The sequence below is a fragment of the Tursiops truncatus genome, chromosome 5 (assembly GCF_011762595.2).
Source record: "Tursiops truncatus isolate mTurTru1 chromosome 5, mTurTru1.mat.Y, whole genome shotgun sequence".
Taxonomy (NCBI): domain Eukaryota; kingdom Metazoa; phylum Chordata; class Mammalia; order Artiodactyla; family Delphinidae; genus Tursiops; species Tursiops truncatus.
Window position 1 is genome coordinate 20,186,033 of NC_047038.1, and position 17,862 is coordinate 20,203,894.

Here is a 17,862-nt window from a genome sequence, read left to right on the forward strand (position 1 = left end):
AGGATGACCAATTTCACAGCACCTAAGTGTTGGAAAAGTTCCTAGCCATTATAATGTCCAATCTCTTCAAATCTGTGAGATGATGATAAACAACTTATCCAGGGATGAGCAAGTTTAGTGACAGCCCTGGTAACAGAATCTTGGTCTCTTGACTCCTGATTCAGGAACTTTTCCAATTTCAGTCCCCAAATGTTAGTTTTTCATAAAGTAGTGCAGGTGCCCTGAAGTGCTTGAACAATAGAGTACCTGTGGTGGTAAAGAATTTTACTCTATTGCTATAAAACAAAAAGACTTCTTAGAAGGAAACAGATGATGAAAGTCCCCTGATTGGGCAACTTTCTCAGAAATATGAAATGGAAAAAAAAAAAAACACAGCTCTTCTTTTAGGTATCTCTTTCTTTTGGTTTAGCCAAACAATGTGTAGCCAAAAGTCTCTTTCCTATTCTCGATCTCCCTTGAGCCATTACTGTAAATGAGGGTGATGTGTAATTTTCCTCTCTTCCAATTTCTTCCACAACTGTAATCAAAGGGCCTTAAGTACCTGTTTAGATATAGGGATCTTTTTTTTTGCCAGAGAAAATAAATGAATGAAAACCTAGAACAAATGCTTATTTTTTTGAATGGCATTATCGTATTCTTAAAAAACCCTGTGCATTTGCCTTATTTATCATAGAAATTATCTGAAATATTCCAGTGGAATTTAACCCTGTTTCTAGGCTAAGTGAATTCCCTTTTCTTTTTTAATTTTTTTGACTATAAAATTATTTTGATAGGGAGCTCTGGGGATAAAACTTCTTGAACATACAAACAGGTTTAAAGAGTGATTTAGACTAAACTAAGGTATTATTAGGAAAGCTTATTCAAGATTTTGTATTAAAAATGTTAAAATTCCATGTACAACTTACTGCTGGCATAATTAATATCCTTCAATTCATTCATTCAACATGTGTGGCGCATTTAGCATATTACAGACACTGCACCAGGTACTGGGGATTCAGTTGCGAGCAAAAAAGATGTAAAAATCACAGGATTTACAGTCTGGTGGAGAAGAATGGCCTTAAGCAAATACTCACACACCAAAATAGAAATTACAATTATGATAAATGCTACAAAGGGGAGATGCATACAGTTGTAAGAATGGATATTAAAAGAATTTGTACAAGATAAGTCAGGAAAGATTTACTTTGAGGGGAAGAGCAATCTAAGGGGGAGCAGCTTCAAAGGTTACAGCAGAAGGGAGCGTGGTACCTTCAGGGAACTGACAAAAAGGCAAATGGGTGATAAGAAAAGTGGTTGGAAGGTGCTTGTGGGTCAATGGCAGAGAGAGGGGAGCATTTTCAGTTATCGTAATGACTGGAGGCCGGTGATGTCAATACCAGAAGAGTTGCCACACGTCAAAGAACCATCACTTCCTTACGTGACTTCCTTAACCATCACTTCCAATAGTGACTGGTTTGAGACAAGCAGAGCCCTTTAGTTACGATAAGGACTTTGGTCACTGTAATGGAAAACCATGATGGTGGTTTCTTTGGGGGGTGGAGAGAGGGGAGATGACAAGATCAAATATGTGTTTTGAAAAGAACACTATGTCTACCATGTGAAGAGCCAACCGAAGGGAGCCAATACCAGGAAGAGGCAGGCCAGTTAGGATGCTACTTTAGTGGTCCAGGTAAAAAGCAATGGTATTGTCAGTGGTTTGCAAGCATTGCAAAGAAGCTATACAATACTTGAAGTTATTTCTTACCAGCCAATGTAATAGAACATTAAGCATAAAGAAAAGTTTGTCTGGCCCTTTATCTCCCCAATTCGTTCTTGAGTTTTATACAAGTCATTTAATTCTACTTTAAGGAGAACCAAACACAGAGAACAATAGCACCTGTGTCTCCTTCCCACCATAAGGGTTAACCCAGTAGTGATCCTGGTCATCATTCCCAGTGCTGACAGTAAATATCTGGCAATAATCATCATGGAATTTTAGAATTCAAGGGACATTAGAGATAATGCAATCAGGCCTTGATTCTGCCAAAGAGGGCTGAAATCTAGAGAAAATAATTAAAATGCTTAAAATTTTACATCTAGTTAATTTAGGAATTGGGACCAGAAAAAAACTAATAAAAACGAAAGACCCTCTAGTTTCTAATCTAGTGCTTTTTTTCATATTTCTTTCTTACTAATAATCGCAAGGATCTCAAAACTTATGCATGAGTATCTACATATTGGCAACAAATAAGCTCACGCTTTGGAAGTTACAAACGGCTATGAAAAATAGACTTGATAGTTGCTGAAAGTCAACAGAAATATATTTTAAGAGCATTGTTTTTTGTTTGTTCACTTTGCTTTTTTAAAAAAAAAAATTGAATTTGAAAGCCTTGAGGCAGGACATTCATTTACTTGTTCTCCACAGGCCCTCCCACCACCTAATGTGGCCAATTTATCTTAGCTTCCTGATACGCTGCAGGCACTTTCCCACTCCTGACTGAAAGCTCTGCTCTTTTTCCAAACTCCACTTAACCAACTCAGCATGCATTAACCATTCTGTCTATTGTCTCTGTAAACTGGCACTCAAGGCACGCCTAATACTCGCAGCTAAGGACATTCTCTTATTTCTGCCTCCAAAAGTTAAGTGGTACGTTTACCAAAGGTCAGTCTTCTTTTTTCCCCCAAGCTATATGTGACAATTTTAATTTTTTTGCAATTACATAATTTAAATAAAATTTGTATAAGCTGATGTTTCATGAGTACAAAAAATGTAAGAGAATTGTTCTGTACAAGCTAATGGGAGTACCTTGGAAACATCCAACACAGGTGAGTTGCCCAATTTAAATTGGATGTGGGTGAGGCAAATTTAAAAGACTGGAAAAATATAAGCATCGAAAAGCATTCTATTTTCAGACAGCTTTGTAAATGTCTTACAAGTCTAATTCCCTTGTAAACAAAATGAAAACTAGAATTCATGGAGGATTTGCTGTGGGCCAGAAAGGCTCTCTGGAACAAAATCAGTTGATCCCTGCTGGGAAGAGAGGGCTTGGTGACTGAGGTGCACTTGTGTATCTTAAGTTATAATAACTTATTATGATAGTAGTGTGTTATTCTTCATGAGTCCCAGTTTTAACCAATTTTTTGATCAACTGACTACTTGTAGGTCTCTTATGTGATGATAAGAAAACATTTGTGTATTAGACACTAATAGATCATTCCTTTAAAAATCAATATAAGTGATTTCATATATGTAAGTTTGAGGGTATAAGTATGTATGTTTTCAGCATATGATAAAATCTTTATTATTTATCATATATATTTAGATATAAGGATAATAATTTTCATAATGGTTTAGTACTTACCTAGGACATTTCATCCTAAATGCATTGGACCTGGTTAACGTTTGATTTTGAATTTAGTTAAGGTAGACTCTGGAATGAAATAGATTTTCCGGGTAAATATTATGAGTTCTAAATCATATGCCCCAGAGGGCAGAGCATTCTATATAGATAAAAATCACTTGTCAGCCTCAGCGGACAGCCTTCTTTATGTTTTAAGTAAAACTTTCATGCCTTTGATTGCTCATTTATTTTGACACATTCCAACGCTATAGCATAGACTTGACCAACATAACAATGTTATACAATTGTAGAAGAATTCTTTGGCCATTTTTAATGTGATATTTTCAAGGTCTGTAAAAACCATTTCTGCACAGTTGACCATGACTGGTAATGCTCACACCCTAGTCCTTGAACCTGACTTTAAAAGTCCAACTGTATTAAAAACTTGTCACCACAAATGGCAAATAGCTCATAAAACTTGGTTTACTTCCAAAAGTAAGTTTATCCTCTAAAGTTGGGTTATTTTGGAACTGTGGATTGTGTAAACTTCTGCTTAAACAATCAAAGAGTTTATGATCTTCACTGATGTACTGAAATCCATCCAAGAATCCAGGACATCTTTTGGTTAAGTTAAACAGAAAGCAACAGCTGCTTCTTGAGCAGTAAGAAACTCCTTAAAAAGAGGAGGAACTGGTGGGGGAAAAGAAGAGGAAGAAGAAATTAACCAAACAGTGGAAACAAAAAATGTGTTTGCTTTTAGCTGAGAGGATGCTGTCAGCCAGTTAGGTACTCTAACTTCCATGGTCTTTAATTGGAAATCTTTTGGTTCCCAGAAATTGTATGTGGTTTATACTAGTCTTCCCCCAGGAAAACAAAAGTATAAAACAACTTAAGTAAACTTTTAAGCCCTCCTGTTGTCAAATTTCCTTGATATAAAAGGTAAAAATAAAACAATGTAAATGATCCATTAAAAACATCAGAGCAACTGATGCTGGCCATAGTTAGGTCCTATAATCCTCAAACTCTTAATGTCAGTATCAGTTATTTTTCATTTTCACATCTATCCTTTTATTCAATTAGGTATCCTTCTTAATTCTACTGTGAAAATATTTGGTCCTCACTGTGAGATAAGTACCAGGTAGGATCCTGGAGATATGAAAATAAGAAACACCTGGATTTGAGCCTCTAAGGCTTAGCATCCTACTTTCTCAATAGGATGTGAATTCTTTGAAAGCAAGCACCTCTTTCTTTCCTCGGAATCTTAGAAGCAGAGAATTTTAGAGTCAAAAGGAACCTTAAAAGATGTCATCGGGCTTCCCTGGTGGCGCAGTGGTTGAGAGTCCGCCTGCCGATGAAGGGGACACGGGTTTGTGCCCCGGTCCGGGAAGATCCCACATGCCGCGGAGCGGCTGGGCCCGTGGGCCATGGCCGCTGAGCCTGTGCGTCCGGAGCCTGTGCTCCGCAACGGGAGAGGCCACAACAGTGAGAGGCCTGCGTACCACAAAAATAGATATCATCTACACCAACCCCCATACACCAAGCTCTCCCGGTACGAGCCCCTCCTACCCACCATGAGTCAAGGTGATGAAACGATCAGTTATTTACCTCCTTCCTCCTCAGACTCTGTCAAAATGACACCCATAAACAAGTATAGCACACTAACTACAGGCCAAACACTACTGTATATATTTTACATATATCAACATATTTAAGCCTCATTACGGCCCTAATGAGGCAGGTACTATTATTATTCCCATCTTACCAGAGAGGAAACAGAGACACAGGAAGACTGTAATCTCTCAGTGGGTCACTAGAGGAGCCGGGACTGCACTTGGGCAGTCTTGCTTCCCAGCCTGTTCTTAATCACTATGCTACTCTGCTTCTATCCATACAAAGAAAACATATTTTAAAAGTTTACAAACGAGGGAAGGAAGACAGCTCTATTTTTCACCCTATATTTTAAACCACTGTTATTACTTAGCCTTACTGTCTTCACCTTATTTCCTGAACTTTAACCTGACAACTTAGGCCTTTTCCAAAAAGTTTGAAAAGAACATATGTCATATTACGGTCACACTTCTTATCAAGGATGATAGGGTACAAAGGTTCAGTGGCTCGTGGACCACATAGTGAACATATCTGGGAGAAATAATGGCTTCTCGGATGACCCTGCAGGGTAGAGACCAATATCACAGATATGAGAGAAAGATCTGTTGACTTCTACCTAGAAGTTAATAGAAATAAGAGTAGAGCAGGCAGACACCATGATCAGCAGTACAAACTAGACTAGTTTATATTGCAAGTACTTCGGGATAAACTGAGAAATTCACCTTGAATGGGCAAAGGCTAAGAGGCGTCAGGTACCCTATCTTTCCTTTATCTTTCTACTATTTGATATTCAGATACTATTCATTTTAATGAAAGTTCACCCTGTTCTATGTCTGACTTGGTTGTCCCATTTGGGATCTGCCTCAAACATTTTAAATGTTTAGCAAAGCAAAAATACTTGAATTACACATTTTGCAAGAAATGAATGAACCTCAATCAAGCTGCAGTAGGCTGTGATGTGCTGCTATAGATGTGGGGGTTCTGACCACAGTGTCTCCTGGTTTGGTGTAGCAGGTGCTTTGCTCCTGCCTGTTTCACGTCTCCACACTAGCCAATTAAATTTCAGGAAGTCCATTACCTCCCTTCTAGGCTGATTCTGTGAAAAATTAAAGGAGCAAGAACTTCAGTAGAATTCTTTATCTTATGGTTTAACATCACCCTGACTTACAGTTTGTAGAGATAAAGTGCAGAGAGGCACACACATGTTTACTAAGTCTTATGAGACTCCTAAAGTGGTTCATTTTCTCTACGACTAAAAAAAAAAAGTGAGGCACCGACATTGAGAAAGGCCCTATGTCTTCAATGTTGGCTGGATTTATTTGCTTCTACTTGAAAGAGAAGCTCTTTAATTGCTCAGTGTCTTTTTCTGATTGTCTTCTTTGTTTCTCTTCTCATGGAAAAACACCCCCCATCAGGGGAAATGTATAAACTATTGGAAATTATGATTATTCCTGTGATATTGACTTTTCTGATTATCATTAGTTGATATTTCGACTTCCTGGGTAGAAGAATAACAAGTGTAAAATTCCAGCCTATGAAAAGGCTATTTAGAAGGAAATACAATGTTCAGTAAAGTACACCTTTGAGACAGTACCTAGTCCATCTGTTTCTAGTGCCTCGGAGGTATTACCTGTGAATTTTAAACTATAACATTTGGTTTGTTGGTTTGTTTGTTGTTTTTATTTTTTCATTGTGGTATAAACTATAACATTTTAAGTTTGGAAATTTCCCTCTCCATATGCTGTTTTCGGGGATTTTTTACCACCAGAGTTCAAATAATACAATGTCCTTGCCTAAGAAATATGTTTTTATGAGGTTTCATTTATAATGTAAACATTTCCTATATAACTTTTTAAATATTTTAACATTAGATCTCATCTTATTTCAAACTTGAAATTTCACCTGTATAACGTTCAATTGTGGAACAACAATAGAAAGTCATGGACTAGGGGTCAAATGGCTTGACATCTAATCCTAGATGAGGCATTAGTTAGTCAAATCATTTGTCCTCTATGGGCTTCTGTTTCCTCTCTTGTAAAATGATGATGTAATAATTCTCAGTATTCTCCAAGGTCTCAAATTCTAGGATTCTGTAATACTCCAGGACTCCATGTGTCATTTCAGCTCTGCTAGGAAATTAACATTTTTTAAAAAGTAATTTTAGGAATAATGAAACCATTGAAGATATTTTTTAAAACTTACTGCAATTTTATTTTATAAATGAAATGTTTTAAAAACCTCATCTTCCAGAAATGATAGAGTGCACACTTAACTGCAAGTCATGCTTTGTCAGGTAGCACCTCACTTGCATGCCTTTTCAAAGCATCCGCAGAATTGTATTGTATTTCCAGAGCGCCCCATGAAGAAACTGGGCAATTTTGCAATTTTATATAGCTAAAAGATAGTTGTACTAGTTGGTGGTCTAATTCCTACAACAGTCCTGAAAGGCATTTGCTTTCATCTAGCAACTGGCTACCATGGTGGTAATGGATGACTTTTAAACAGCTGTCACAAGCTGAAAAAAAACAAAATAAAAAAGCCACCCTCCTACACTATGTAAAGACAGCCTGCCAATAGCTAAAACAAATCCTTCTTGGAGCAATTTAACAAACAAACTTTTTTTTGTTGTTGTTACTATTAAATAGAAACTCATAAAACTCAAACAAACTGGCTTCATGTTTCCCACACACTTGAACAGCCTAACTTTTCTTATGGGATCACAGCAATTAGTGGTTTCCAGATGCATTTCAAATGTGTTAAGTGCCTGCAGGAATTGGCTTTTAAAACATACCCATGTCTTCAAATGTTTCAATCTCAAGAATCTACTATAATCCCCATGAGGGCCTATGATGTCTGTGTAATGTTTGACCATAGTTTGGTGCTTAAGTTGCAATTAATATTAAACAGGAAAAAAAATTGGGAAATGAAAAAAATTCTGTCTTACACGCCTTTTAAAATTTCCTCCTTTTTTAATGATCACATTACCAGTTCCCTTGTTATCCTGAAAATCATGGAAATAATCATTAACTTCTATTGGAGAAAAAGCTGGAATAAATGAGATTCTGAGAAGAAAGCTCTTGGTGTCACTGCGTTGTTAGGCACTCCTGGAAAACTCATTCCTGGACTGTGGCTAATTGAACTACAAACATGTCAGTCTGACAGCATTAACAGTTTATGACTCGTGCGTTGGAATCTCCAGCTTTCTTCACTTGCTCCTGGACAATTTCTCCCTGTCATGAGACTCTTCCTTAACTGGAAGACTGGGTCCTTATGTTTACACCCAGTATTTTACCTTTGATTGAAACTAGACAGAAGGCAAGTTCACGGTCTGTCTTCTCGTAACTGTCAGTGCTGAAAACAAGACATGAGAATAAAAACATGGCTTTTGGGAAAAATGCATTTAACAAGTGGTTTCTCCTCCATTGACTGACGTAGTTATCTTCCCTTGAGATACGGCCAAGTCTCATGTTCTTTATATTTTTTCCTTTTAGTTTCCACGTGGACAACTCTTAAATAAAAATGAGAAACACGAAGAGAAATTAGTCATGCTCACCAATCAGTCAGAAGATTCTGAAAGGTAATTACAGACACATCATTTAGAGGATACATGCCTCTAATAGTAATATTCTAGTAGGAGCACCTCAGTTTCCAGACAAAGGTTTTCAGTCTATTAAGAGTAGACGAGAACTCATCTGGATACAACCATAAAGAGTTGATAAGAAATATATGGTGGATAACAGTGTGGACTATTTGAACACATTTTTTTTCGCTGCTCTTCAAGGGGCAAGAATCATAGCAAGTTACGGAAGTTATTTTATTTGTTTTTTAAGTATTTGATAAATTCCCCTTGACAAGTTTGGATCTTCAGATGATTTCTCCTCAATAGCACACATTTTCACCTAGGAAACAACTCTATATCTTTTTTTAAAATTTCTTTTTAATTTATTTTTTAATTTAACTTATTTAATTTATTTTTTTAATTTATTTTCGTTGCTGCGCGTGGACTTTCTCTAGTTGTGGTGAGAAGGGTCTACTCTTCTTTGCGGTGCACAGGTTTCTCATTGCGGTGGCTTCTCTTGTTGTGGAGCATGGGCTCTAGGTGTGCAGTCTCAGTAGTTGTGGCACACTGGCTTAGTTGCTCCGCGGCATGTGGTATCTTCCCAGACCAGGGCTTGAACCCGTGTCCCCTACATTGGCAGGCGGATTCTTAACCACTGTGCCACCAGGGAAGTCCCAACTCTATTTCATTAATAGGGTGAAGAGTAGCTATATCTTCTCTCCTGTGTTCTTAAATCCTCAGCTCAGGTATAGGATGAGAAATTTACTAAGTCCCTTAAAAAAAAATCCCTTCTTCAGTCACTTTCTACATTCTATCGACCATTTATGGCTTTTCTCAAGCTTCACTCTAGTCATTGACCCATGTAGTTACTTCTTTGACTTCTTATTTGGCACCTTTTTTGTGTGCAAGATATTGGGCCAGCTGCTTCTAGACAATGAATCAGATCCTGTCCTTTTCCTCTAGCTGCTTGCAGTTTAGAAGTGAAAAGCCACACACACACCTAAGTATAATAAATGTTGAATGTTTCGTGTCACAAAAGAGGCACAGATAATCTGCTCTGAGACATCAGAGGAAGGTGAGAATCCTAGTTGTGAGCATAAAGAGATGCGTGAAGAAGGATTTGTTTGACCTAGTTTCTGGCAAAAAGAAAATAGGGGGACAGATGGAAAAAAAGAAAAAGGAAAGCGTATTCCAGCTGAAGGCAGAATGTATACAAAAAAGTTGTGTAGGTAAGTTGAGGACTTGTGTTGGTTCCAGTGAGCTTTTTGGTTTGACTTCCACATCTGGCATGTAATACAAAACTCATCTTGAGTGAGATACTAAATAGTTGAGGACTTATTGTACACGCCAATGATTCTCTGTGTATAAAGACAAAATTTCTTTCAAGTGAAAGATAATTTAAAGAAATAATTACCCTCAGGTTCTCAAGTCGGTGTTGCTCAAACATGGGTTCTCATAACCTGTGGATCTGGAGACATATTCTCAGGGTTCTTGGTCTGTGAAAAACTTTTCATTAAAAGAAGCCTATAGGTACTTCCACTGTGAGAATCACAACTGTGCACAAGGGAAGCCAATAAGAATTGAACAAGGATTGACAATAGGCTAACCTGGCCACAGTGTCTGAAATTGGCAAAGGTGGGGAAGTGACTAGAAGCTTGAATGAATATAGAATTGCTGATTTATCCCATTCCTCTCAACCGGTTACATTCAGTATCAATAACAAGCATTTTAGCCTTTAATTGTATAAATTTAGCCTTTAATTGTATAAATTTATACAATTTATAAATTGTATAAATTTAGCATTTTATTATGCATCACAGTTTATTATTCTATAATTGTGCTGTATGTATAAGTCTTGTCTCGTTGATGAGATTTTCTCTACCTCAAGGGAAAGAACTCAGCATACAACGGTATAACCCACTTTAGCAGCAGGCCTATAATAAGCATTGATCAATTTCATATAAATTATTATAAAATGTGTAAGCAAAATAGAAATTCAGTTCACAGGAGTAGTTTGAGGATTAACCAATTATACTGACAACCTCTAAGATACTATAGATATTATAGAAGCGTAGAAGACAACATATGATGTTGAACGATTTCTAGGAAAGATGATACCCCACATTTGCCAAATATGGACCTTTGGTAGCAAAGGTCCATATTTGGCAAATTTTACCAGTTTAAAAAAAAAAAGAATGAAAGAGAGGAAAGGAAAGAGAAGAAGGGAGGAAAGAAGGAAGGAAGAAAAGCAGGCAAACAAACTATTGTTTCTGTGTTTTGAAGTTATGTATAGTCTAGCTTTTCCTTCAGTAGAACCACAATGCAAAGAAGTAGGGATTACCTCCCCATCCCATCCCACCCCACACACCATTTTCTTCCAGGTGGAGAATTACAAGGACTCTGTAAGCTCCTGAGTCCCATTCTATTGCCCCCTCTCCTCAGCAACCCAAATTAATGTTTAGAGTCTCTCCATTTACCCATGATGAAAATTACTCAGAAGTTAGTAGTTAACATATTTTTTTCTACAGTAGTAAAACTTTTGTATTTCTAAGAGAATGAGACAGGTAGGTCCTTTGACAGTAATTTAAACTGCTCAGGAGATGGTTTTCAGGTTAACCTCTTTGGTGTATATGACTTGGAGTCCAGAAGAAGAATGGTGGATGAGGCAGATGCTGCAGTCCATACCCCCCTCTCAAGGGAGGTGAGAAAGAGAGAAGAAAGCAGGGAGATGAGAGGCCACAGAGTAGGAACTGAATAGTGAGTGCTGGTCATCTTTCCCTCTTCCTCTCCTGAACTGACCCCTTCCTACTTGAACCGTTTTAGGTTCTGCAGGGTAAAACCTGCCACTTCTTGAAGGTGATACACTGATATCACGGTTGTCATACCAAACTTCTTTCTAAAGTAAAGGGGCAGAGGAAACAACTTTGATCCCAGTGAGAAACTATCAAAGTAAAAACAGTATTTTATGGTTTTTATATTTCCTGTTAACAAAATCTCGAAGCATATTGTTTAAAAAGCAGCCCCACTCAATATATCATGATCCTGGGGTCATCCTTGCTTTGATGTACTCTTATAAGACCAGCTCCTCATTTAAATTTTCCTAAAGCAGAATTTTTTCCCTGTCCTAACATCTATTTTAAGAAATTTATTTTTAATAAATTATGTGTTCAGAAAATTATAATTATTACCTAGCAAGGAAAACTATTATGATTCATTATAGCCTCAAGTAGAGGTAATCACAGTAGAATAAAATGAATGTTAAATTCCCATGACGTGCCTCCTTTACCTGGCATTAAACTCACTCACATTAGCACTTGTTCAACCTACGTATTGAACGTGGTCAAATACAATCTCTGTTATTCATTGCTTTCTGGGAACAATACACTGGTTTCAGATGCCCTTAAGGAGCTCCTGTGTCTTTCCCCACATTCAAAGCGTTTAAATATCTTGATGCAAAACACTGGTGGACTTTAAGAAAATTAAACAACAGGTTTTTGTTTTTTGGTTTTTCTTCCCATACATGAAGAGTACACTACCCTCCAGATGCAGTATTTGGCAGCCAAAAAGCTGCTGGCTATTAAACATCCCTTAAAGCTTCATTTTTTGCTCATAAAGGGAGGAACAGTGTAGGGACATTTATAGGGTGATAGGCAAATATTTTGGTTGAAGCAAGACTGTGTGGTAAGCGAAAGCTAAAATGATCATTTTTATGATATCATAAGCATTTTTACAATTCTTTTGGCCTCTTCATTTTTAACCTACTTCTTACCTGACCCTAAATTAAACTATTCTGGGAGGGCCATTTATACAGTTGCTGTCCACATGGTGAAGAGAGAAGTGAATGGTGTCATCTACTTTCTCAGACTGGCATACGTATTTTCTATCCATTCACATTGTTTTGTCAGATAAAAGAGAAATTAATTTTGAAGTGCTAAGTGTTTTTAATTACTCACAGAACATCACAGATCCTCACCTATATTTTCTCATAAATTTTGTTAATTCTTAGTCATGCTTTAAACAGTTTCAATATTTAAACTTATGAGACAAATTTGTCAGTTTTTCAGAAATTATAGTTCTTCAAACTAATAAACATCAAAGTTACATTGGGTTTCTGGACAACAGTCTAATTAAGTCTCTTCTCTTTCCAAAATAAGAAAGTAGCATCTCAAGCATGTGTTTATGTGTAATATATTACATAACATTAACTTTTATTGGATGGATACATTCACAGAGATATAAGACAGGGGGCTTTTAGAAAACTTGTGTTTTCAGCCAGACTCCATAAAGCACATTTCAGAAAAGCTTTTTCCATACAAACAACACCCATGGGATGAACATAGACTTTCCATTTTCTAAGGCCCAGCTTAAACAAAATGCCAAAGAAGGTATCTATGGTATACCTTCTGTCTGTCTGTTTTTAATACTTTATGCCCACATAAACTCTTTGTTTGATTCAATGCGACAATAACTTGTAAAGTTACTACCATGTGCTAGGAAGTGTTTGGGGAAATACTGTTGGAAAGAATACCAAATTAGAATTCTCCAAAGGAGCTACTTATCAGTTAATCTCGGAAGAACTGGCACTACCTCTCAGCATGAAATTTGTGTATCTGGAGACTGGATCTGCCAGCTTTTACCTCAATGGAAACATCTTTGGCATTAACTGGGAAGGCACAGAGCTCACTTGGAGGTCTAACTAGGCCCCAGGCAGGCTGCAGACAGCATGCAGCCAGCTGAAGGAGTCATAAGTCTGTTCTTTCTGTGTGTGGCAGTTCTTGAGTTGCCCTTTTTTTTGCAGAAGGCTTCAGAGTTTAAGCTAATGACATGTCCTCCAGCATGGTAATTAAATACACAGAGACCCTTCTAAGGCAGTACATTTAGTTTCCTGGCTTGAATTTGATGTGGCTCAAGGCCAATTAACATGATGGAAGATATTGCATTAGCAAAATTCCAGTTTTCAGGGCAATTTGGAAATAACAAGTTCACAACTCTCTTTATGCTGCTCTGACAGGAAGTTATATCAAAACACTAAGCGAGGAAATAATGCGGAAAAATGAAGGGACTTGAGTTTGGAAAATTCAATTTGGTTCTGGTTTGGATCTTTCTCTTTTATTCCTTCATATAAATTGAAATTTAAGTTTAATGCCCTCAGTGAATTGGGTTTTTTCATTGCTGGTAGGCTTCTACTTTGAATACTATATATGTCTCTGATCAAACATAGGTTTACTTTAGAAAGTAGGGAGGTTATGTTCAGAATTTGTTTGAAATCAATTTTTATTCCCTGTTTTTAGTCATTTATGTCATTTGCTAATTTTTATATTGACACAGTGCTCACTTTATATTCTGAATATATTGCTCTGTTAGGAAGGATTGTAATTACTTAAATCACACATCACCTCACTTTCCAAGGAAACTGCACTAGGGAATCATTTTTTCATTTCACATCTAGGAAATATTTCTAAGCTGGAGACATTTACTTTCCAAATACAATGACTTTCATTGTTCTAACCATGTGAGTTCCATTATTCTCCTTATATTACCAGCTCAGTATTTTCAATTATCACAGAAAATATCAGCACATTAAAAAGTGAAATAAAATTTATTTTAAGACTCCAACCATTTGGATGATTTGCCTTTTTAAAAGTTTTTATTTTACTCTGTACTATATCACACTTTATTTATTTTAGAATATAAACAGGAGGGGAAATGTAAATATTAGAAATGAAACTTAGATGAGTTTCACACCCTATACTGTTGTTATTATCAGTACTTGAATACAACACTCTTGAGGTGTTACTGTTCAAAATCAGATTTACATTTATTTAATATCTTATACAGCTTGGACAGTCTTTTCACATTTATATCTAAATTTAGAGTAGATTACAAGCTACACAGAAAAGTAAACTTCAATATGTGATTCCTGGTTATTTCCAGTTGCTTCTGTGTCTTACCTGCCAAAAGGTTAGTTGCTCTTTATAGGAAGAGAGCTGATCACAGTGAGTAGCACATGGTAGACTCTCTGAAATGTTTGTTGAATGAGTAAGTGGAGACTAATTTAGCTGATAAGTTTGCTCTGCCCCTCTGCTAAACAGAACATTTTTCTGACCATTACAAATGAACCAGCCACCATGCCATCTTATTCTCCTTGTCTCTTTCTTTTTTGAAAATAGTTTCTATTTTCTAATTATAACAGTAAAACGTGAGTTATAAGTCAGTTCTTTCTGTGTGTGGCAACTCTAAGAGTTGCTATATTTATGTAGAAGCCTTTAGTGTTTGCAAATACAGATGAAAAGGAAGAAAACTCAGGTTTAGTCCTAACACCCAAAATAACCACTGATAGAATTTTTCAGATCTCTCTACCTCTTTTTATCTTTTTCTTTAAAAACAGGACTATAGAGAAAAGGTTGCTTTTGAAAATTTTTAAGTAGGTATATTATAAATATTTTCCCAAGTAAATATTCATCTCATCATATCCAGTTATATAGCCATATCAATATTGATTTAACTGATGCCCTGTTTGAGACATATAGGTTGTATTCAATCTTTTACTATTAGGAACAACGCTGCAACAGATATACTTGTATTTAAATCTTTGTGCACATTCACCTTTGTTTTCTTAGGGTAAATTCCCAAAAGTGGAGTGTTGAGTGAAAGTACAGAAAAAAGTTAAAACTTTTGACATGTACTTAACAATGCTCTCAAGCAGAATAACCCCAGTTTACCTTCCCTCCAGAAACAGAGTAATTTTTCTACATTGTCATTATTGCTCCAAATATTATTCACTGTTGAACCAAGTACTTCACTCTGGTCAAAATTCCTTTCCTAAGAATACTATCCCTTACTGGAGTTAAAGTTGCTCTGCCACCTCAGTTGGTCAGCTTTCTGGAAGTCCTTCTCACCAAGTGAGACAACCTACCCATACTATTTTCTCTACAGTCAACCCCATGAGTTACTTTTTTTCTAACATCCTCACTTCTTGAGCTCTCTGTCGTTCTCTCCAGTCTGGATTGTTACTCTTTGGCCAACAGTGCAGTCTTTCCTAGAACCTTCTTTACTACCTCAGAATTTCTAATCGTTGGTCTTTTCTGGCTGTTCAGTTTTTCTAGTGAGGGTCTTTCCAATCTGTAGTCTTGAGGTATATGAACGGCTGTACTATTTAGAGCAAAAGTGAGGGACGAGATCTCAGACTACTACAGTTTACTATGTAGATTTCCATGCAACCTCTCAACCCCACCCCAGACCTCTTCTGTGCCTCTGTCTCTCAATCCAGAGGCTTTGGGTTTCATCTTTCCAAAAGAATCAGCCTCTGGCCATGCCTGGGGTATTAAGACAGCTGCCTGGGAATAAAGACGCAGACAGAGAGAACGGACTTGAGGACATGGGGGGGGGGGCGGTAGGGTAAGCTGGGACAAAGTAAGAGAGTGGCATGGACATATATACACTACCAAATGTAAAACAGATAGCTAGTGGGAAGCAGCCGCATAGCACAGGGAGATCAGCTCGGTGCTTTGTGACCACCTAGAGGGGTGGGATAGGGAGGGTGGGAGGGAGACGCAAGAGGGAGGGTATGGGTTTTGCTTTGTAAGCCACATTCAAAATCGTGTTCATTAAATAACCTAGTTAAGCCCATTTACATTTGTTGATATGATCGGCATGTTTGTTCTCAATTCTGTCGTATTATTTGATGTTAATATTAATGTTAAATTTACTATGTTTCTCTCTACTTGATCCGTCTTCTTTGCTTATTTTTAGTACTTGTTTTTGCATTTAGAAAAGCTTATATTTTTATTCTAGTAGTTGCCTAACTCTATGCTAATAACTCAAACTTCCCTTGATCTTTTTTTCCCCCCCTTAATTAGGCTTCTCCTATCTGGTTTGTTAGATTTAAGTGATACTCTTTGACTCCTATCTATAATCTATGCAGCTATGAACTTATGCTAATTTTTACTTTTTCCCTTCTCCTACAACTTTTTAAATTACTTTTATTTTGTCAGAACCCATATTTAGATAATGCTTTTTCATGCTTGTTCTCCCTTTTTTTTTAGTCTTGGGTATATTCTTAGATCTACTATTTTAATACTCATCAGCAGTCCTTTTGCCAAAGTTTTCTTTAGTTTTAATACATGTAAAACAGCTTAACTGGATACAAGATTCTTTACTCATACTTTCCTAAAATTATTTTTTTTATTTTTTATTTTTATTTTTTTGCGGTACGTTGGACGCGCAGGCTCAGCGGCCATGGCTCACGGGCCCAGCCGCTCCGCGGCATGCGGGATCCTCCCGGACCGGGATATGAACCCAAGTCCCCTGCATCGGCAGGCGGACTCTCAACCACTGTGCCACCAGGGAAGCCCCTAAAATTATTTTTAAAATGCTGTGTCATTTTTGTCTTGCTTCTCATGTTTCAGTCAAGAAACTTTGTACGTTTCTTGGTAATTTTTACCCCAGATGACGGATTCTTAAAAACTAAATAGTTTTACTAGACTCTGTCTTGTAATTTCGAAGGCATATGGGGGTGGGGGGGGCACTTTCAACAATAAAATTAAGATTTCGTTTTTTACTTTGATTATAGTTTTAATGGTTGTTCTATTTCATTGTTTTATTTTTCTTATTCAGGAAAATCAAATGTGTACTGGATATTTTTTTCTGTTCTATATCAAGCACTTCCTTTCTGATCCTATTTATTTCTTCATTTTATTTTTGTTCCTCTACTCAAAATCTCTTATGAGACTCTTAACTAAATCTCTTCTTCCTTGGATACTTTGTAATTTCACCTTCACCCATGAGATGATTTTTATCTTTTTTTCAATTTTTCTTTCCTGAATTTGGTCATATCTCATCTTAAATTGTGCTTTTGCTCACTTCTGTCCTGGGTTTTCTTGAATTTATGATTTAAGGTCCTCTTTTATATCTAAAAATGTTTATTTAGAGATGTTTAAAGCTTGTTGGAGTTTTATTACAGTTTTCCTGTGCATCATGTTTGGTTTTTTAGAGAATATTTTGATCAGCTAAAATCTGTTGATTTTCAATTTCTGTTTTTCTTCTTGTAGTTTTTAGTGGTTGTCAACTGCCCATTTTATAATCAGTTTCCTAGACTGGAAATAATAGATGTCTCGATGTAAACTTGGTGAGAATGTCTTACTAGGTTTCCTAGTTCAAGAGGACCCTCCTCTGATGGTAAAGATAAACGCTTTTTCTTTGGTGGTTGGTGTGTTCAAGGTTAATGTATCTTCTGATTTTGTTTTTATAGGTAGGGTTCAATTCCACAGCCTGGTTTATTACATCCCTTCATCACCAGACTCCACAGGATGCTCCCTCCTTCCAAGTCTCATACTCTCCTTCACAGTGGTGCCCACCCAAGGCCGCCACTGTCAG

General features: G+C 36.9%; 1 protein-coding gene across 1 annotated transcript in view; it reads left to right on the forward strand.

The window, feature by feature from the left end:
• Positions 1-4,693: 4,693 nt before the first annotated feature.
• The window catches only part of TNIP3 (TNFAIP3 interacting protein 3), a 96,002-nt gene continuing 82,833 nt past the window's right edge, over positions 4,694-17,862 (forward strand). The window contains exons 1-2 of the mRNA XM_033856723.2: positions 4,694-4,869; positions 8,420-8,505. Coding sequence (XP_033712614.2) covers positions 8,474-8,505 — 32 coding nt within the window. The 5' untranslated portion in view covers positions 4,694-4,869; positions 8,420-8,473. The remainder of the gene's footprint in view (positions 4,870-8,419; positions 8,506-17,862) is intronic.